Here is a 22034-nt window from a genome sequence, read left to right on the forward strand (position 1 = left end):
AATGCCAGAATTTCCTTTTTTGGTCACGTTGTTTCCAATAAAATGGAATAAAAAGTGATCAAAAAGCCGCATGTACCCAAACTTGGTACCAATAAAAACTACAGTGTGTTACGCAAAAAACAAGCCCTCACAAAGCTCCGTCGACATAAAAATAAAAAAGTTATGACTCTCAGGATATGGTGACACTAAAATATTTTATTTATAAAAAGGGTTTTTATAGTGTAAAAGTAGTAAAACATATAAAAACTATATAAATTTGGTATTGCCATAATCGTATCAAACCGCAGAATAAAGCAAACATGTTGTTTATGCAGCACAGAGAACGCCGGTAAAAATTGATAAATGGTCTCCAAAAAATGTAATAAAAACTGATCACATTATCACATTTACCCCAAAATGATACTAATAAAAACGACAGCTCATCACATGAAAATCAAGCACTCACACAGCTCGTCAACGGAAAAATAAAAAGTTATGACTCTTGGAACGCAATAATGCAAAACGACGACCCAGACTAATTTATATGTGCAGCAGTTCTTCACCTAAAACCCCACGTCATTATTTGCAGCCCCCACTGGTAGACCCTGTAAATGCAAAATAGCTTACATATACCCTGATGTACTCCACATAGCTTACATATACCCTGATGTACTCCACATAGCTTACATATACCCTGATGTACTCTGCACAGCTTACATATACCCTGATGTACTCCACACAGCTTACATATACCCTGATGTACTCCACATAGCTTACATATACCCTGATGTACTCCACATAGCTTACATATACCCTGATGTACTCTGCACAGCTTACATATACCCTGATGTACTCCACATAGCTTACATATACCCTGATGTACTCCACATAGCTTACATATACCCTGATGTACTCTGCACAGCTTACATATACCCTGATGTACTCCGCCCAGTTTACATATATCCTGATGTACCCCTCACATATTGCATATACCCTGATGTACTCCGCCCAGCTTACATATACCCTAATGTACTCCTCACATATTACATATACCCTGATGTACTCCGCCCAGATTACATATACCCTGATGCACTCCGCCCAGCTTACATATACCCTGATACACTCCACCCAGCTAACATATACCCTGATGCACTCCGCCCAGTTTACATATGCCCCCATATTATAAGCTGAAACACCAGTAAAACACTAAACAAAACTACTACCAAGCAAAATCTGCGCTCCAAAAGCCAAATGGAGCTCCTTCTGGGCCTGGCAGTGTGCCCAAACAGCAGTTAATGACCACATATGGGATATTACTGTACTCTGGAGAACCGCTTAACAATAATTTATGGGGTGTGTGTCTACGGTGGTACAAGCTGGGCACAACACATTGGGCACTGAAATAGCATATGTGGAAAATGGCAATTTTAAATCTGCAACATCCACTGTGCACTAATTTCTACAAAACCTTTGGGGTTAAAATGCTCACTACACTTCTAGATGAATTCCTTGAGGGGTGTAGTTTCCCAAATGGGGTCACTTTTCGGGGGTTTTCACTGTACTGGTACCTCAGAGCAAAGCAACATGGAGTAAAAAAGAAATTTTGTAAAATCTCCACTCCAAAAACGAAATTGCGCTTTTTCCCTTTAGACTCTTGCTGTATGTCCAAATAGCAGTTTACAATCACATATGGGGTACTTCCCTATTCAGGAGAAATTTTGTCACACATTTTGGGGTGTCTTTTTCTCCTGTATTGCTTGTGTAAATGAAAAATTATGTGCTAAATCTATAGGTTATTGGAAAAAAAATTGTTTTCATTTTCACGGCCCAATTCTAATAAAATCTATAAAACACCTGAGGGCTCAAAATGCTCACTACACCTCTAATTTAATTCTTTGATAGGTATAGTCTCCAAAATGGGATCACACCTGGGGAATTTCTACTATACTGGTACTTCAGGGGCTCTGCAAATGCGACATGGCCCCCGGAAACCAATTCAGCAAAATCTGAGTTGCAAAATCCAAATGGTGCTCCGTCCCCTCTGAGCCCTGCCGTGGGTCCAAACAGCAGTTTATTACCACATATGGGGTATTGCCGTAATCAGGAGAAATTGCTTTACAAATGTTGAGGTGCTTTTTCTCCTTTATTCCTTATAAAAATTAGAAAATTCTATGTTTTTTCAGAAAAAAAGTCTATTTTCATCTTCACAGACTAATTCTAATAAATTCAGCAAAAAACCTGTGGGGTCAAAATGCCAACTATACCACTAGAAAAATTCCTTGAGGGGCATAGTTTCCAAAATTGAGTCACCTTTGGGGGGTTTCCCCTGTTTAGGTCCCTCCAGGGCATTGCAAACACGACACGGCACCGAAAAATATTCCAGTAAAATCAGTGCTCCAAAATCCAAATGGCGCTCCTTCCCTTCTGAGCACTGCCGTGGGTCCAAGCAGCAGTTTATTACCACATGTGGGGTATTTCCGTAATCGGGAGAAGTAGCTTTACAAGTTTTGGGGTGCTTTTTCTCCTTTATTCCTTGCAAAAATTCGAAAATTCTAAGTTTTTCCACAATAAAAGTAGATTTTCATTTTCACAGACTAATTTGAATAAATTTAGCAGAAAATCTGTGGGGTCAAAATGCTAACTATACCCCTAGATAAATTCCCTGACGGGTGTAGTTTCAAAAATGGGGTAACTTTTGGGGGTTTCCACTGTTTTGGCACCACAAGACCTCTTCAAACCTGACATGGTGCCTAAAATATATTCTAAAAAATGGAGGCCCCAAAATCCTCTAGGTGCTCCTTTGCTTCTGAGGCCTGTGTTTCAGTCCATTAGCGCACTAGGGCCACATGCGGGACATTTCTAAAAACTGAAGAATCTGGGCAATAAATATTGAGTTGCATTTCTCAGGTAAAACCTTCTGTGTTACAGAAAAAAATGTATTACAAATGAATTTTATAAAAAAAAATTTAATTAGTAAATTTCACCTCTACGTTCCTTCAATTCCTGTGAAACGCCTAAAGGGTTGAAACACTTTCTGAATGCTGTTTTGAATACGTTGAGGGGTGAAGTTTTCAAAATGGGGTGTTTTATGGGGGTTTCTAATATATAAGGCCCTCAAAACCACTTCAGAACTGAACTCGTCCCTGAAAAAAATAGCCTTTTGAAATGTTCTTAAAAATATGAGAAATTGCTGCTAAAGTTCTAAGCCTTGTAACGTCCTAGAAAAATAAAAGAATGTTCAAAAAACGATGCAAACATAAAGTAGACATATGGGAAATGTTAATTAGTAACTATTTTGTGTGGTATTACTATTTGTTTTACAAGCAGATACATTTAAAATTAGAAAAATCATAATTTCTTCAAATTTTCTCTAAATTTTGGTGTTTTTCACAAATAACCAATAAATGTATCGACCACATTTTTTCACTAACCTAAAGTACAATATGTCACGAGAAAACAATCTCATAATCGCTTGGATAGGTAAAAGCATTCCAGAGTTATTACCACATAAAGTGACACATGTCAGATTTGAAAAAATGGGTCTGGTCCTGAAGGCCAAAAATAGCTTGGTCTTGAAGGGGTTAAGGATATGCTGTACAAATAGCTTAATAATATGTTACTTCAACTCAATTTTTTCAGTTTAGATATATATTTTTCTGCTAACATACACACTGTGCATTTTAGCAGCGTTTTTTGCCAACATTTATTGTTGATAATATTCACGTTTTTTTACGAACGGGCTCTCTTCTGCAGTGATATTAATTTACTTACCACTTGATACAGGACATGATTGTCCTTTCTATAAGCATATATTTATTTCATCATATATTTTGGTTCTATAGCCGAATATCTAAATCAGAGCTTTTATTACTTACATTTCTTCTGCAGCTAGGATGAGCCCGTCACGTAATTTGAACAGCGCATGCGCCGTTTTGACAGAGCAGACTGAAATACAATTTACATTACTAAGATGGCCACTGTTGGCTTCACAGTGATCATACGTAGGCGTATATGTGCGCATTGTACTTAACATATTATAGTGAATGGAGGTTAATATATGTCTAAATCTATACTTTATCCACATAGTAGTTCTTCATTTATACAGTTACAATGAGTGGTTACTTTGTACATACGCTACTTGTTGTCACGCAACTATCAGGCGTAGACTCCTTCACCAAAATGGCCGCCGCTGACATGAGATTTACTATGCGCATGCGCGAGAGTGTGCATTAGATTCATGGATATATGTCATAGAAGAGTGCCGTTCCACTCCTAGGGCGCCGGAAATACAGAATGGAACATGGATCCATGGTATCACATGGTAACTGTTTTTAACCCCTTCCCGCACCTTGACGTTAATGCACGTCAATGTGTGCAGTAACTTCGCGCACCTTGACGTGCACTAACGTCAGTGCTTTGACAGTTAACCGCCGCTGCGGTGTAGCGCCGCGGTTAACTGTGCAGGGTGTCAGCCCTGCTCTCCCCATTGCCGATCAGCGGCCTGTCGCCGCTGAAATCGGCAATTAACCCCTTCGATGCGGTGGTCGATTGCGATCACCACATTGAAGAGGTTTACAGCGGATCGGCAGCCCCCCACATGTATTTGCGGGGGCTGGCGATCCTTCTCACGGCAACCAGAGGCCAGACAATGACCTCCGGGTTGCCATGTACGGAAGCCTCGGAGGATCAGCCTCCGGCCGGTCCTCCGATGCTTCCTGTCAATGTGACAGTTACGTCACAATGACAGTTAGAACACATTACACTACGTGTGTAGTGTAATGTGTTCCAGCAGCGATCAGAGCTGCAAGTCTAAGTGTCCCCTAGTGGGATAAGTAAGAAAAGTTAAAAAAAGATAATAAAAATGTTTTTAAAAAGTGTAAAAATAAAAGTTAGAAGTGACATAAACAGAGAATGCTTTTTTTCCTATAAAGTCTTTTATTATAGGAAAAAAATTAACACGTTAAAAAAAGTACACATATTTGGTATCACCGCGTTCGTAACGACCCCAACTATAAAACTGTAATATTATTTTTCCCGCACGGTGAACACCGCGAAAAAAATAAACGAAACAGTGCCCGAATCACAATTTTTTGGTTACCAACCCTCCCAAAATATACCATAAAAAGTGATCAAAAAGTCGCATGTATGCCAAAATGGTACCAATACAAACTACAACCCATCCCGCAAAAAACAAGCCCTTACACCGCGTTTTTGACTGAAAAATAAAAAAGTTATCGCTCTCAGAATATGGTGATACAAAAAATTATTTATTTTATAAATAAGTTTTATTGCACAAACGCTGCAAAACATAAAAAAATTATATACATATGGTATCGCCATAATCGTACCGACCCGCAGTATAAAATATAATGGTAATTTATAGCCCAGGGTGAACGCCATAAAAAAAAAGAATAAAAAACATTGTCAGAATTGATGGTTTTTGGTCACCTTGCTTGCCAAAAAATTGAATAAAACGTGATCAAAATTTTTTCTGGTACCCCAAAATGGTACCAATGAAAACTACAGATTGTCCCGCAAATAATAAACCCTCACACAGCTCCGGTGGAGAAAAAATAAAACAGTTCTGGCTCTCAGAATATGGTGAGGCAAAATGTGCAGAGTGTTCCAAAAGCAGATAAGATCGGGCGCCATTTATCAGTGCGACACCGGCCACATATCTGCGGATTATTATTTATTTACTGCATTATTATACCCTCTTATTATACCCTGATGTACCCCGCACAGATAACATGTACCCTGATGTACTCTGCACAGATAACATATGCCCCCACATTATAAACTGAAACACCAGTAAAACCCCAAACAGAACTACTACCAAGCTACATCTGCGCCCCAAAAGCCAAATGCCGCTCCCTCCCTTCTGAGCCCTGCAGCGTGCCTAAACACCAGTTTACGTCCATAGATATGGCATCGCCATACCCGGGAGAACCCGGTTAATATTTTATGAGGTATTTGTCTTCAGTGGCACAAACTGGGCATAACATATTATGCACTAAAATGGAATATGAGTGGAAAATTTTAATTTTCACTCTGCACCATCCGTTGCACATTAACCCCTGCGCGCACCACGACATGGCATGTCGTAGTGTGGAGGGTGATGTATGGAGCTTCTCACGTGAAAAATAAAGCATTTAAAACGGCAAAATCACTATGATAGATAGATAGATAGATAGATAGATAGATAGATAGATAGATAGATAGATAGATAGATAGATAGATAGATAGATAGATAGATAGATAGATAGATACTGTGATGGATGAATTACATCACAGAAAACAATGGCTCCAATGGATTATAATGAGTTCCATCATTTTACAGCCTAACAGTGTCCAATGCAGATGTGATCAGAGCCTGGGTATATTATATTACTTTTAAGTATATTATTTTGTATGGTAATTATTTGCTTTCTACATGAATTCTGAAAATAATGTTTATTCATGTTTCTTATGTTGAATCCCTGGCAATAAACAGAAAAACAGACTCCCTAATGGGCAATTTTTCAGCCATGCTGTTTGCTAAGCAGTATGGAAGGGTAGGTAGCTTGTATTCAAACACTATTCCAACACTTCAGGCCCTGCCTACCAATGGATTTGTTTCCCTGACTGACAAAGTATTGGCCCTTTAAGACTAATGTAAGTGAGAAAATATTTTTTTTGCCCCTGCAGACTATACTGTTTGTAAGGGAATAAAATGACATGAGTGACTGCCTGCCTTCATCTATATGAATTTTGCAGGCATCCGAATAACCTAAGCAGCTCTTCATTGTGAGAACTTTGTACACAGCAGTCCACATCTTTTGCTTCCTAGAGCCTTTTGAGTATGACCTTGGAGTGGAGGGCTTTTTAGGGCTGCTTCATCCTGCTCTATAATGCAGAGTGGAAAGCCGTAATGAAAGAGTGGATCCCGCTCTGGCGTACTCGGCCCATCCATGTATTCACGTATAGCATGGCAGCCTATTCATTTGGATGGGCACCATGGTATTCTAAGTGTGTGGCTGGCCGTTACTTACACCTGCAATGATTGCTGATTGCTGGGGCTTTAAGAAGCCAGACCCACGGTTATTACCTGATCGCTGTCCAGCTTCCTATTAAAAATAAGTTGTCATGTTGAGACAACTCCTTTAACTACACTAAAGCCTTGATTTTCATGATGGACTGGAAATTTGATTAAAGATGTCCACAGATGCACAGATTTTACTCCAGATCAATATTTTGCATTATCTGAACAAATTTTAGGATAGGACATACAGGAAATGATTAAAAAAAAAGTAATTTTTCCATGTGGGAAATCATATGTATCATTAGATATATTGTTTTATTGAACAGCTCCACATGCAAGTTCTTGGCAAGGTTTTCTACAATCACTATGATAGTTAAATAGTTACATACTGTAGTTACATAGTTAGTACAGTCGACATATGTATTCAAGTTAAACCAAGTCCATCAAGTTGTATTAGTTAATTGTAATGTCGGGGTAGGGAGACAGACAAGTGAGCCCTAATCTACCCGCCACTCAGTCCCTGCCTACTTGCAACGACCCGCCCTAGGCGACGGGGTACAACTGGGCGACAGTCCCTACACTCAATAGGTGCACGACAGACAAACAGACAAGGGTACAAAGAAGCCAGGGAAATGGGAAGTTGCCCACGGGAACACCGTGAGCAACAAGCGAGGTGAACGAGCCGAGTCAAACTAGGAGATGAGCGAGGTACAAAAACGCAGAGCAGAAGAGTGGTCAGAAAAGCCAAGGTCAATCACAAGCAGAGGATCAGTAGTACGAGAAGCTGCAGCAGGGCCAGGAAACCTAAAGAGAAGAATCACAAGCAAGGAGGAACAGGAAAGGCAGGTATAAATAGACAGAGGGCAGGAGCTAGCTCCGTCTGGCCAGGCTGTGATAGGCTCTCCCACTCCTAAGCCTGCCATCCTGAGTGGTGGAAGATGGAGTCAGTCTCACAGACATAGAAGCAGGTGCAGACTGATTACCTATGGGCGTAGACACAGAAGACGTGCCTGGCAGATCCTTTACAGTACCCCCCCTTTTATGAGGGGCCACCGGACCCTTTCTAGGTGGACCTGGTTTATTGGGGAAACGAAGCTGGAACCTCCTGACCAATACCCCAGCGTGAACATCCCGGGCGGTTACCCAAGTCCTCTCCTCAGGCCCGTATCCTCTCCAATGGACCAGGTACTGGAGGGAGCCTTGGACCATCTTGCTGTCCACAATCTTGGCCACCTCGAATTCTACCCCCTCGGGGGTGAGAACAGGGACTGGAGGTTTCCTCGAGGGAGCCAAGGACGGGGAGCAGCGTTTAAGGAGAGAGGCATGAAACACGTTGTGTACTCAAAAAGATGGGGGCAACTCCAGTCGGAAGGAGACAGGGTTGAGGACTTCAATGACCTTGTACGGCCCTATAAACCGGGGAGCAAACTTCTTGGACGGGACTTTAAGGCGCAAATTTTTTGACGATAGCCACACCAGATCCCTGACCATAAACAAGGGGTTAGCAGAACGTCTTCTATCAGCCTGAGTTTTTTGTATGCTCTGGGACGCCTCTAGGTTCTTCTGAACCTGGGCCCAGACTGTGCACAGTTCCCGATGAACGACCTCTACCTCAGGATTGTTGGAACTACCAGGTGAAACGGAGGAGAACCGTGGATTAAACCCAAAATTACAGAAAAAGGGGGAGACCCCTGATCAGTTACTGACCCGGTTATTAAGGGAAAATTCGGCAAGGGGAATGAAGGAGACCCAATCATATTGACAGTCAGAGATAAAACACCTTAAATATTGTTCTAGAGACTGATTAGTCCTCTCCGTTTGGCCATTAGTTTCAGGATGGAAGGCAGAGGAGAAGGACCGATCAATCCCCAACTTTTTACAGAAGGCTCTCCAAAACAATGAAACAAATTGTACCCCTCTGTCAGAAACAATATTGACAGGGACCCCATGGAGACGCATGATGTGTTTGATAAACAAGGTAGCTAACTTCTTAGCATTGGGTAGTTTCTTGAGGGGCACAAAGTGGCACATCTTACTGAAGCGGTCTACTACAACCCACACCACCGACTTGCCTTGAGATGGAGGCAAATCGGTGATGAAATCCATGGAGATATGGGTCCAAGGTCTCTGGGGAACGGGCAAAGAACATAGTAAGCCCGCTGGTCGGGACCTGGGAGTCTTGGACCTAGCACAAACTTCACAAGCGGGACTGTTACCTGGTGCCTAGCCCCCTCCAGGAAGTGGCGCCACTCTTCAAAAGCCCATTTAATGGCTAACAGTTTGCGGTTGCCAATATCATAGTTACTCTCAGTGGGCGAAAACTTCCTGGAGAAGTAGGCACAGGGGCGGAGATGGGTGAGGGACCTGGTACCCTGGGACAAGACAGCCCCCACTCCCACCTCGGACGCGTCAACCTCCACGATAAATGGCTCCATTTGGTTGGGCTGAAACAGCACTGGGGCCGACATAAAGCACTTCTTAAGGACCTCAAAAGCCTGGACAGCCTCAGGAGGCCAGTGGAGGAGATCAGCACCTTTGCGAGTGAGATCCGTAAGAGGCTTAGCGATGACCGAGAAGTTAGCAATCAATCTCCTGTAATAATTAGCAAACCCCAGGAAGCACTGTAACGCCTTCAGGGAGGCAGGTTGGACCCATTCCGCCACAGCCTGGACCTTGGCGGGGTCCATGCGGAATTCATGAGGAGTGGGGATCTGACCCAAAAATGGTATCTCCTGCACCCCAAACACACATTTTTCGGTCTTCGCAAACAGTTTGTTTTCCCGAAGGACCTGGAGCACCTTCCTGACATGCTCAATGTGGGAGGACCAGTCCTTGGAAAACACAAGTATTTCATCAAAGTACACTACAAGAAATACCCCCAGGTAGTCTCTTAAAATCTAATTTAAGAAATTCGGGAAGACCGCGGGAGCATTACACAACCCAAAGGGCATGACAAGGTATTCTACATGACCTTCGGGCGTGTTAAACGCAGTCTTCCACTCATCCCCCTCTTTGATGCGGATAAGGTTATAAGCCCCCCGTAAATCCAACTTAGAGAACCATTGGGCCCCCTGAACCTGATTAAAGAGATCAGGAATCAAAGGAAGGGGATACTGGTTCCTTACAGTGACCTTATTCAAGCTTCGGTAGTCAATGCATGGCCTAAGACCACCATCCTTCTTCCCTACGAAGAAGAAGCCAGCACCTACCGGAGAAGTAGAGGGGCGAATGTAACCCTTGGCCAGGCATTCCTGGATATACTCTCTCATGGCTTCACGTTCGGGACAAGAGAGATTAAATATCCTACCCTTAGGGAGCTTAGCTCCTGGTACCAAATCGATTGTGCAATCGTATTCTCTATGAGGAGGAAACACTTCGGAGGCCTCCTTAGAGAAAACATCAGCGAAGTCCTGAACAAACTCAGGTAGCGTGTTCACCTCCTCAGGGGGAGAAATAGAATTAAGAGAAAAATATGACGTCAAGCATTCATTACCCCATTTGGTAAGATCCCCAGTATTCCAGTCAAACGTGGGATTATGCAACTGCAACCAGGGAAGGCCTAAAACCAAATCGGACGATAATCCCTGCATCACCAGTACAGAGTACTGCTCCAAATGCATGGAGCCAACAAGGAGTTCAAAAACAGGGGTATGCTGTGTAAAATAACCATTAGCAAGAGGAGTGGAATCGATACCCACTACCGGGACAGGTTTAGGCAAATCAATCAATCGCATAGCTAGAGACATAGCAAATTCCACAGACATAATATTAGCAGAAGACCCTGAATCCACGAAGGCACTTCCGGTAGCAGACCTACCACCAAAAGAGACCTGAAAGGGAAGCAAGATTTTATTACGTTTCATATTTACGGGAAATACCTGTGCGCCTAAGTGACCTCCCCAATGGTCACTTTGGCGCGGAAGTTCTTCCGGCTGCTTATTCTTACGCCTAGGACAGTTATTAACTTGATGCTTGTCATCCCCACAGTAGAAGCAGAGACCATTCTTCCTGCGGAACTCTCTACGTTGTTGGGGGGACACGGAGGCTCCGAGTTGCATTGGTACCTCCAAGTCTTCCGTGGAAGAACGAAGCAACGGAACCTCGGGAGGCATCATGGGGGAGTCAGAGGAGAAAACACAAACACGTTCAAGTAGTCATTCCCTGAGACGTCGGTCAAGTCGTACCGCTAAAGCCATAACCTGATCTAGGGAGTCAGAAGAGGGATAGCTAACTAGCAGGTCTTTTAGGGCGTTCGAGAGACCCAATCTAAACTGGCACCTTAAGGCAGGGTCATTCCACCGAGAAGCTACGCACCATTTCCTAAAGTAAGAACAATACTCCTCGACAGGTCTCTTACCCTGACGTAAGGTCACCAGCTGACTCTCGGCAAAGGCAGTCTTGTCAGTCTCGTCATAAATGAGCCCGAGAGCAGAAAAGAAAAGATCAACGGAGGAAAGTTCAGGGGCTTCAGGAGCCAAGGAGAAGGCCCATTCTTGGGGAACGTCCTGGAGCCGGGACATAATTGTACCCACCCGCTGGCTCTCAGAACCAGAGGAGTGGGGCTTTAAGTGAAAATAGAGCCCACAACTCTCCCGAAAGGAGAAAAAAGTCTTCCGGTCCCCTGAGAACCGGTCAGGCAACTTGAGGTGGGGTTCAAGAGGTGAGGTGAGGGGCACTACCAGGGTAGCATCAGGCTGGTTGTCCCTCTGAGCCAGGGCCTGGACCTGTAGGGAGAGACCCTGCATTTGCTGAGTCAGGGTCTCAAGGGGGTCCATAGTAGTGTCAGGGACTAGGGTAGACTAGGTATATGGGCTTGTGATTATGTAATGTCGGGGTAGGGAAACAGACAAGTGAGCCCTAATCTACCCGCCACTCAGTCCCTGCCTACTTGCAACGACCCGCCCTCGGCGACGGGGTACAACTGGGCGACAGTCCCTACACTCAATAGGTGCACGACAGACAAACAGACAAGGGTACAAAGAAGCCAGGGAAATGGGAAGTTGCCCACCGGAACACCGTGAGCAACAAGCGAGGTGAACGAGCCGAGTCAAACCAGGAGATGAGCGAGGTGCAAAAATGCAGAGCAGAAGAGTGGTCAGAAAAGCCAAGGTCAATCACAAGCAGAGGATCAGTAGTACGAGAAGCTGCAGCAGGGCCAGGAAAACTAAAGAGAAGAATCACAAGCAAGGAGGAACAGGAAAGGCAGGTATAAATAGACAGAGGGCGGGTGCTAGCTCCGTCTGGCCAGGCTGTGATAGGCTCTCCCACTCCTAAGCCTGCCATCCTGAGATGGAGTCAGTCTCACAGACATAGAAGCAGGTGCGGACTGATTACCTATGGGCATAGACACAGAAGATGTGCCTGGCAGATCCTTTACATTAATGCTAACAATTTTTTAAGTGTACCTCCAATGGTAACATCAGACAAGCTAACAATCTGGTGCTGCTGCATGTAGTGTATTGTACTAGTTTGCCATTAGATGTATTCAAAAATGTTTTCAATACTCTCTTTACTGTGTTTGCGCTTTGTTAACCTAAAAGCATTTCCATTGTCTGTAAACAATTATTTTACTACTATAGACATAATTATTATTGTAAAAAATTGTCATTTACATTTGCAAAGTTTACATTTTTGGAAAGATTTATTGATATTACTTTTACTTTTTTGTGTTAATTAGAGCACAGCTTCTCAATGTTTTTCTATAACATTTATGGGCCGGTCATAACATAACATTTATGGGACGGGCGGCATGGGCCCTCTCATGCCCGGTGATGCCGCTAACACTGGAGGGGGCACCGATGCTAGTAACAGCCATATTCACTTGTATCTGTGTCCTCACTATATACAAGAGGTAAGGGCTGTGTGTTACTATTTACAATGGGAGGGGGGAGCTGTGTGGCACTATATACAAGGGGGGCTGTGTGGTGCTATATACAAGGGAGAGGGGGGACTCTGTGGCACTATATAAAAGGGCAGCGGGGGCTGTGTGGCACTATATAAAAGGGAGGGAGCTGTGTGGAACTATATACAAAGGGGGGCTGTGTGGCACAATATACAAGGGGGGCTGTGTGGCACTATATACAAGGTAGGCTGTGTGGCACTATATATACAAGGGGCTGTGTGGCACTATATACAAGGGGGCTGTGTAGCAACAGGGCTGGCCTCAGGGGTGTGCGACCTGTGCCATTGCACAGGGCGCATCACTCCAGCAGGTGAAATGGGGCGCTGCGCTGGCTCCCTTCCCCTGCTTGTTTCAGAAGCGCCTGGGCCCGGCGACTCAGCAGCCGCCTTTCTGCTCAGGCGCTTCTTCACTCAGTGGCGTCGCTACCACTGTAGCACCCATAGTGGCTGCTAGCTGCGACACCGGGCATGAGGGCGCCCAAGCCGCCCGTCGGAACGGGCCCCCTCATGGCCAACAGCGCTGCTAGTAGCTGCTGTGGCTGCTACAGCGGTAGTGATGCCACTATAGCAGAGCAGAGAGGTATCTCACTGCTCTGCTATCTACTAGTGCCACTGTAGCTCGCTGAAGGAGCGAAATCCCTGTGTGGCTGGGGATTCCGCTCCTGGACAGAGCGCTTGTTGTCTCTGTCCATATATGGACAGTGACATCAGGGGCAACTCCTGAAGCGGAATCCCCATCCACAGAGTTGCCAACTCTGTGCCTGGTGATTCCACTCTAGCAGAAGCGCTTGATGTCACTGTCCATAAATGTTGGGGATTTTGTCTAATTTTCCCAGAACATTGCACTGTGCATGCACCAAAATGGAAAGAGTAAGCCGTGGGCGTATTTTCAGATTCTGCTTGACTTCTGAAAAGTGAGTAAGTGGTCTGAGTGAGGTCGGTGCCGGGAGTGGATCAGTCAAGTCATCTGACCTCCCGTCAGTGACGTGAGATCAGGAGACTGACTCAGGTCAGATGACTGGACTGGTCCACTCCCGGCACCGACCTCACTCAGACCACTTACTCACTTTTCTGAAGTCAATTGTGTGTGTGTGTGTGTGTGTGTGTGTGTGTGTGTGGCACTATCTACAGTGGGCTGTGTGGCACTAGCTACAAGGGGGCTGTGTGGCACTATCTACAGGGGGAATCTGTGAGTGGCGGGCTGATGGTCATTTTACTGTGAGTGCTGGGCTGATGGTCATTTCGACTGCGCTATTGATTCCGTAGAATAAACAGAAATCTGCTGGAATGGTGACAAACGGAAACGATTAGCAATGTTTCCGTCACCATTGATATCAATGGTAATGCAAACGGCAGCTAAGGTTTCCATTTGACTTTCCGTTGAGGGGTTCACCCGACGGAAACCTCCGACGGAACCCCTGAACTGAAAGCCAATGCTGATGAGAACCGGCCCTAACTGTGTCCTTGAAGGGGTTATAATATATTATTAAATATTATTATTCTACTGTATGGGGGGCACTAAAGGGGCATTATACCGTGTGGGGGCACTATATAGGGCATTATACTGTGGGGGGGCATTATAAAAAAATTTATGATGGGGTGGGGCGCCAAAAGATAATTTTGCACGGGGCGCCTTCTATCCTAAGGCCGGCACTATGTGGCACCATATACAAGGGAAACTGTGTGGCACTTTATACATGGGAGGGAAGCTGTGTGGCACTATATACAAGGGAGAGGGGGGCTGTGTGGCACTGTACAAGGGAGGGGGCTGTGGGACATTATATACAAGGGAGAGGGGGCTGTGTGGCACTATATACAAGGCAGAGGGGGCTGTGGGGGACTATATAAAGGGGAGGGGTCTGTGTAGCACTATATACAAAGGGGGGCTATGTGGCACTATATACAAGTGGAGGGCTGTGAGGCCCTATATACAAGGGGGGCTGTGTGGCACTATATGCAAGGGGGGCTGTGTGGCACTATATACAAGGGAAGCTGTGTGGCACTATATACAAGGTAGGGGGCTGTGTGGCACTATATACAAGGGTGGGGGCTGTGTGGCACTATATACAAGGGAGGGGGCTCTGTGGCACTATATGCAAGGGGGCAATTCATAATCCCATCCAACCCAGGGGACTTTTCCCATGGTGCTTGTTTGATAGCCACCTCAAATTCGAGCCTTAACAGAGGTGCCTCCAGAGTTTCTCTCTGAATCCCTGATATTCTGGGAAAAACTATTTTATCCAAATAGGATTTCCCCAGATCCGACGTACAAGTATCCTCTGCATATACTTCTTTATAGAAAGAAGAAAATTCCTCTGCAATCCGTACGGCATCTGTAAGAATTTCCCCCAAACTTCCTCTAATCGCAACTATTTCTGACTGCCCCCTCTGATTTTTCACACAATATGACAAGAATTTTCCAACTCTACCTCCTTCCAAATAATATTTACCTGAAATAATCACATTTTTCTCCAAGGATCCCAGCCTTAGAAACTTGTCGTACCGATTTTGAGAAGCCCGCCATACCACTGCCGCATCATCTGAAGGGAAAAGCGTATAGTCCTGTGCTCTATTCAAATCCTGCCTCAAGGAGTCCACCACCTGTCTCTCTCTCTCCTGTTCTTTTCAATATTTCTCTTTTTTTATAGAATCCTCTCTCATAAGCTTTGAAGTTATCCCAAATTACTGTTCTAAATGCGGTCGCCTTATTAATCTGGAAAAACTCCACAAGCTGAACCAAAGCTTCCTCTTCTCATTCTATTCCGAGAATTAAAGATTTCGCCTTATGGTCTCAATTTCAGCAAGCAATGGTAAATAATCCAACAGGCCTCTTTCTTCATATTCCACTCTCTTGGCTAAGCCCATCATTTGTTTATTTGCCAGTGCTAAATCAATTCTTGAAAGGGATTCCGAGGTCTTAGAATAGCAAAAGAACTGGGATGTGTCTGGGTGAAAAATCCTCCATGTGTCGAACCATCCCATCTCCTCCAAATAACACCCAAAAGAGTCACTAACACTCCCAGGTTTTAAAGGGGACCTTTGGTGCTGATCTTTAACTTCATCTGGAACCTTATTAAACTCCCCAATTAGGAGAAGAGGATCTCCAGGTTTATTAGCCAGAAAAAGGGTAATATTATCCAGGATCAAATAAGCAAAAGGCGGGGGGACATACACCGACCCCAATACCATGTCCACTCCATCAAATCTCACATATAGTAACACAAATCTTCCTGCATCGTCTACGAGGACCTCATCAATCTGAACCATAATACTTTTATGAACCAAAATACTCACTCCTCTAGAAAAGGACGACTAGACGGAGTGGTACATATAGGAAACCGACCCCCTAGGTAGACCGCAGATGTGTCTTCTGCAAACAAATCACTGCGGGCAGATCATTTTGGATTAAATTAAAAACTGCCAATCTCTTACATTTATTGCCCAGTCCCCTAATATTCCATGATATAATTCTCATACTTTAAAAAAAAACAAAAAAACACATCCCCTCCTTCCCTCCCTTGTTCGCTAGGTCCCTCATGTATCACACGTAGCATTGACGGGAATAGCAAGAAATATTGTAGCTCTACTTTTCTCAGACGTTTCTTACTTTCAACTAACTTAAGCCTATTTTTGGAAGAGGCAATTGAGTAATCCGGAAAAAGCATTATCTGGGCTCCATTTTTATCCCTTGATCATGCATTTCTTAGGATTATGTCCCAGGCTCCTGCACATAACAACTTGACCAGAATAGATCTTGGGGCCTGGCCTACAGGTCTGGGTTTAAACAGGACTCTGTGAGCCCTTTCCAATGCAAAGACTTTGGATAACACTGCCTCTCCAAACTTCTCCAGCAGTCAATTTGTGATATATTCGCAGAAATATTCTCCTTCTATCCCCTCAGGGAATCCCATATAGCGAATGTTTGCTCTCCTGGATCTATCCTCCAAGTCCACCAATTTATTAGCAGAATCTTTCACATCTCTTTCCAAAATTACAACCTTAGATTTTAAAGTGGTCACTGTATTCTCAAGAAAAGAGACCCTTTCCTCTGCTTCCTTCAGCCTCTCTCTTATTTTAGACAGGTCATAATTAATAAGACTCATATCCACCTGTACTCCCCCTATTTGGCCAGTTAGCCCCACCATGGACCCCTCCAGATTTTGAAGAGATCTGGAGAATTGCCTTTATAGTTTATGTCTCAGACAACAGGCCATAACTTTTGCCCTCTCCATGCGCACTCTCTGACTCCTCTGCTGTAATATAATGCTCTTCCAGGTTACTCTGCTTCCCTCTAGAAGTCACAGGGGCGGGGGAGGATAGGAACTTATCTATCCTAGAAAGTGCAGTTTTCCCTCCAGAGCCCCCACTATATATTTTGCTTGCTGGAACGTTATCCTTATCATGTTCCTTTGGAGGCATCTCCTTACCAAATATATAATCTGACCGGAGCCACAGATAGAATAGACCACTTCCAATAAGTATTGAGCACAAACAACAAAAAAAAGTCCAGTTTGAGGAGAGACAATCAGTGGTACTGACTATTGTAATATTAATTTAAAAAACAAAACAGCAACAAGCGAGAAGTGTACAGGCAGTCAGGCAACCACTCATAAATCAGCTACAGCATATATCAGCTCTTAATAATATAATGCACAGATAAACACTGATATTCACAGGAACGATCTCACACCTCCTGGTCTTGAACGCCTTAGGATCCTGGACTTGTCCTGGAGTACATACAATGACTTTGACCAAGCTCAGCGTGCAGGCATACAAACTATTAGTAGTATCAAGGTGTAGGAGAGCCAGCAGACCAAAGCTAGAGAGCCAAAAGGATTAGAGCTAGCTACAGGGAGTCAGCCTGTAGTAGCATGTAGCAGCAGTATCCCAGCAGTAGCAGTAGTGGCGTTAGTAGCAGTGTTAGCCTAGCCTTAACAGTGTGCCGGCTGCATCAATCAGAAGAAGCTGGGACCGGAGTGGCTTAGCGGTGCATCACAGGACAGAGGAGACGGGAGCGGAGCTTCGATCGTCACATGCCTAATCTCCTATGAGCAGATTAGTTTCTGATTGGCTTTTCTCGGAAATCCGAGCAATTGATGTACGGGCTTAATAGAAAGTCTATGATCCCGTACACCAATTGCTCAGCTTTCAGAGAAAAGCCGATCAGAAACAGAGTGGCTAAGCGCTCACAGAGTCGCTTGTTTAGACCCCCACCAATCAAATCTTCTGACATGTCACCATTAAATATCAGAAGTTTTTTGAAAGTTTAGCTACCATTTAAAATTTGTAGCCAGAACCTAGTGGTACATAAAAAGAAACTGCAAAGGGAATTAATTACATTGCTAAACCAGAGATTGAGCATCCATAGAAAGGCTTGTGCAAGATATAATCACTCCTGGCAAAACTGCTTCCGAAGCTGCGCCTCATCAAAGACCCGCCCGCCTCACAGTTTAAGAAGCCCTGGACTAGAGCAATTTATTTATCCAAAGGATATACAAATATACATTTACAAAAGAAGAAAATATTTGGTTATCATTCAACAGTGACTGTTGTTGGAAGAAATTACTATGGCGTCCAATGTTGTAGATCTCATATAAGAAGAACTTGTGTCCAGAGCTTTCTACAGGAAGTGCAATTTATTAAAAATTAAATGAATGATAAAATGTTATATTAATGGATGGAGAATAATAAAGTGATGCGTAGTATACATGGCATTTCAAACATAGTGAGTACATGTCAAACAGGTTTTCCTACAATAAACTGGTAAAGGCATATCAATGTCAATGTCTGTTATGTGTGAGACCAAATGCTGAGACCCTCCCCACACGATGCCTAGAACAATGAGGCTGTGGCGTCTAACGTTGTGCTGGTATTGCAACACTGCTCACTTACTTGCTTTGCAATTCCCTTCACGATGCTTAGTCTGGAGTGGTGATGTTTTATAAGAAAAAAAGAAAGGGGACTCAGAGTTTACGCCTACTGTCATTCTTTCAACTATTGACCATTCTCATGGACACCTCCCTTCAGCTAGATATACTGAAAAACTTCTTAAAATTATTCACAGAACATTCATTCCCTGTGTGGCCACAGAATGCATCTGTACCCTACCCCTTAATGTTTAAAATGTAGGACACCCAAAGCTTCCCTCTATCATTCCCTGTGGGACTGCCACCAAATACAAATATTTTGGGCCAAAACTCACTTTTTTATAAGCCAAAATTTAGTACTAGTTGCCCAATTTAATTCCACATGGGCCATTTTCAGCTACTGTACTAGTTAAGACACAGATAAATTTGACATTATTAAAGAAGACTAGATTACTCCAGTTGACCGTAGCAGCAAGATATGGCCATATTACAAGTAAAACTTTTTTTTTTTTTACAATGTAGGGTCGATTTGATCCTCTATTTCCTATAATTGGACCAAACCTACATTCCTGTTTCTCTGTCACCTCTTGGTATTAAAAATAAATTGTAGGAAATCCTACAATATATTTTTGGAAGAAAAAAAAAAAGATGCCTATGGAAAGGTCTACAATGCGAGTAAGCTAAGGAATCCCCTGTCTTGGATCACTTTAGAAGAAAGTTAATTTTACATGTATTTGTCAGCTCTTGGGAGCAGGGCCCTCACACTTGTTAAATAGTTTTGTCACTATGTAATGTCTGATATTGTCTGTACATGTTCTCTCTGAATTGTAAAGTGTTGTGGAATATGTTGACACCATATAAATAAATATTATTATTAAATTATATATTATATGAATTTCATCTTAGATTTGTCTTACCATTTTCAGTGAAGACCATTGCAGCAGAATTTTTGTTTAACCTGCAGAGAGGACAAAATATGTATCTCATATTATTATTAGAATCATACATGCTATCACTGATGCATTAATTACGTAAAGCACAAATTATGCTAAAATAATCTTATACAGTATATGCCCATTTTTTGGGGAATGAACATGTAGCACGGACTCATGCATAATAAATATACAAAAAAATATATCTTCTCTATAAGCTTAAATTGTCATTTACACCTATAGAAACCCTTTGTTCAGAACAGAATCCCTTACACTTATGAAATCCTGATCATTATTCTGGAAAAAGTAGCTGCACCCTATGAGGTGGCCTTCTCCTAAACGCCATAAAGTACAAAAGACACACCAGGGCCAGATTGCCAGTTAAGTATTACACCCTGAGATTCTAGAAAGGCCCTGATTCTAAGAAAATGGGAAAGGATGGGTGGTGCTCACTTTTTCTGAACTAAATTAGCAATTTTTTAATAGGACACTGTACAGGTCCCATAATCTAGATTCCCATATCGACATGCATGTTATATAGATGGAGAAGAAGTAGAAAGGCGTCTGCCAGATACTCCACATCTACAGATTTTTGGACTCCTTTAGATAGACTGATATCTGCTCTGGTGCCCCCTGAGAAATGAAGGTCATGCTTCCGGTGAGATCACACGTGTTCACATGTTCATCGGATAGAGAATTTCTAATACAGTATGTTGGAAAAAAACTCTTTGCGTCTGTCCATAGCTTCCCTTAGCAATCCACTGATTGCCAGTAGGTCCTCATTTAGAGGAGTGGTTATCCAAATGGGGCAACCCTCTTTATTGTCTAAGCGTATTACTTGATCAAAGGATATTATCTAAGCAGTATATGATATATAAAACCCTCATGTTTTTAAAAGATTTCACACATTTCTTGAAATGAATTGGGCCCGATAAGAGGAAATATTGTAAAGGGAAAAATGTTGGGAATTTAAAGGATTGTCCTCCTTTGAATAACCCGTTCTCTGATAGATTTCCCATAAGGTTTGCTAATTAGCTGCATCCAGGAGTTATGTAATAGATTCACAGCTTTCATTAATAGGGAAAACAAGCTTAAACATCGTGGTTTGGCAGCGAGTTTCCTGCATGAGACATGAACATAGCTGAGGCGCTTCTTTAGTTGTACTTAAAGGAAAATGGAATTTGATAATTTATTAGGATAATTTAGTGTTAAAAGTGGAAAATTAGTTTTGCGTTATCAGCTTTGAATTGGTAACCAAGGGCCCAGAATATTAAGGTGACCATCAAATTCTTATCACAACAGAACAATAACGTACTTTACATGACAAATGGGAATTTAGGAAGAGTTTGGCCCTCCATACAGTATTGATAAAGTGCGTGGAATGCTATTTGCTCCATTACAAAAGTTATCTGTTAGGGCACATTCAGACGTGGCAGAATTGCTGTGGAACTCCGCTGCGGACGGTCCGCAGTGGAATTCTCCAGCGGCCGTTTTTTACATTTGTTTCTATACATTTTTAGGCAAGTTAGTTCAGACATTGCGGAAAACTCCGCTGCGGACCATAGGCTGCGGTGCAGAATTTTCCCTCCGCAGCATGCACTGTCTGTTGCAGAGAAGAAGCGGAATTTCACTGCGGATTTCAGCCTTTGCAGTACAAAAACTGAAATCTATGGCAAGTCCGCTATGTTTTCTGCAACGTCTGAATTACCTGTCAAATATGCAAATGTTGGTGCAGATTTGTTGCATAATTGCCCCAAATCTGCACCAACATTTGCAGCGGAAAAATTCTGCCTGAACGTGCCCTTACTGTATATTTGTCATACATTTGTCTCTTATACTACAACAATATGTAATATCTGACAATACATATAACACATCTGGGTGAAGAATCTACAACCAGATTGGTTTCCCCACTTTTAACAGCAATAATTGCAACAAAACAGCAATGTACAAACTTACATTAGTTCTTTTTAGTGAGATTTATATTGCTCCTTGATGGTCAAAGTAACGCCAAGGACACAAAAACACATCCAACGGTCACAATTGCTGATTTTAATGTGGAAACCACGTCAAAATCCGCACCAAAAAATGGGCCAGATCACCCCCCATAGATTTCAATGGGAGGCAGAGGCTTTTTTCCCCAGGCAGATTTTGGCCACTCACAGAATAAAAAGCGGCATGATCTAGCGGTCTCCACCTCTGACCTGCCATTGAAATCAATGGGAAGCAAAAGAAACCTGCAGCGCTCATTGAACAATTTGTTGCAGCAGTTTTTGCATTAGATTTACATGCCGCAGGCAAAAAACAATGCTTACGTGCAGAAAAAAGCATCAA

The 22034-nt window shown here is 43.1% G+C and overlaps 1 protein-coding gene across 1 annotated transcript in view; it reads right to left on the reverse strand.

The window, feature by feature from the left end:
• LOC142747938 (V-type proton ATPase subunit S1-like) overlaps positions 1-22034 on the reverse strand; it is a 146766-nt gene that overhangs the window by 62558 nt on the left and 62174 nt on the right. Inside the window, exon 5 of the mRNA XM_075855054.1 lies at positions 19686-19726. Within this exon, the coding sequence (XP_075711169.1) occupies positions 19686-19726 (41 nt within the window). The remainder of the gene's footprint in view (positions 1-19685; positions 19727-22034) is intronic.

The sequence above is a fragment of the Rhinoderma darwinii genome, chromosome 3 (genome assembly GCF_050947455.1).
Source record: "Rhinoderma darwinii isolate aRhiDar2 chromosome 3, aRhiDar2.hap1, whole genome shotgun sequence".
NCBI lineage: Eukaryota > Metazoa > Chordata > Amphibia > Anura > Rhinodermatidae > Rhinoderma > Rhinoderma darwinii.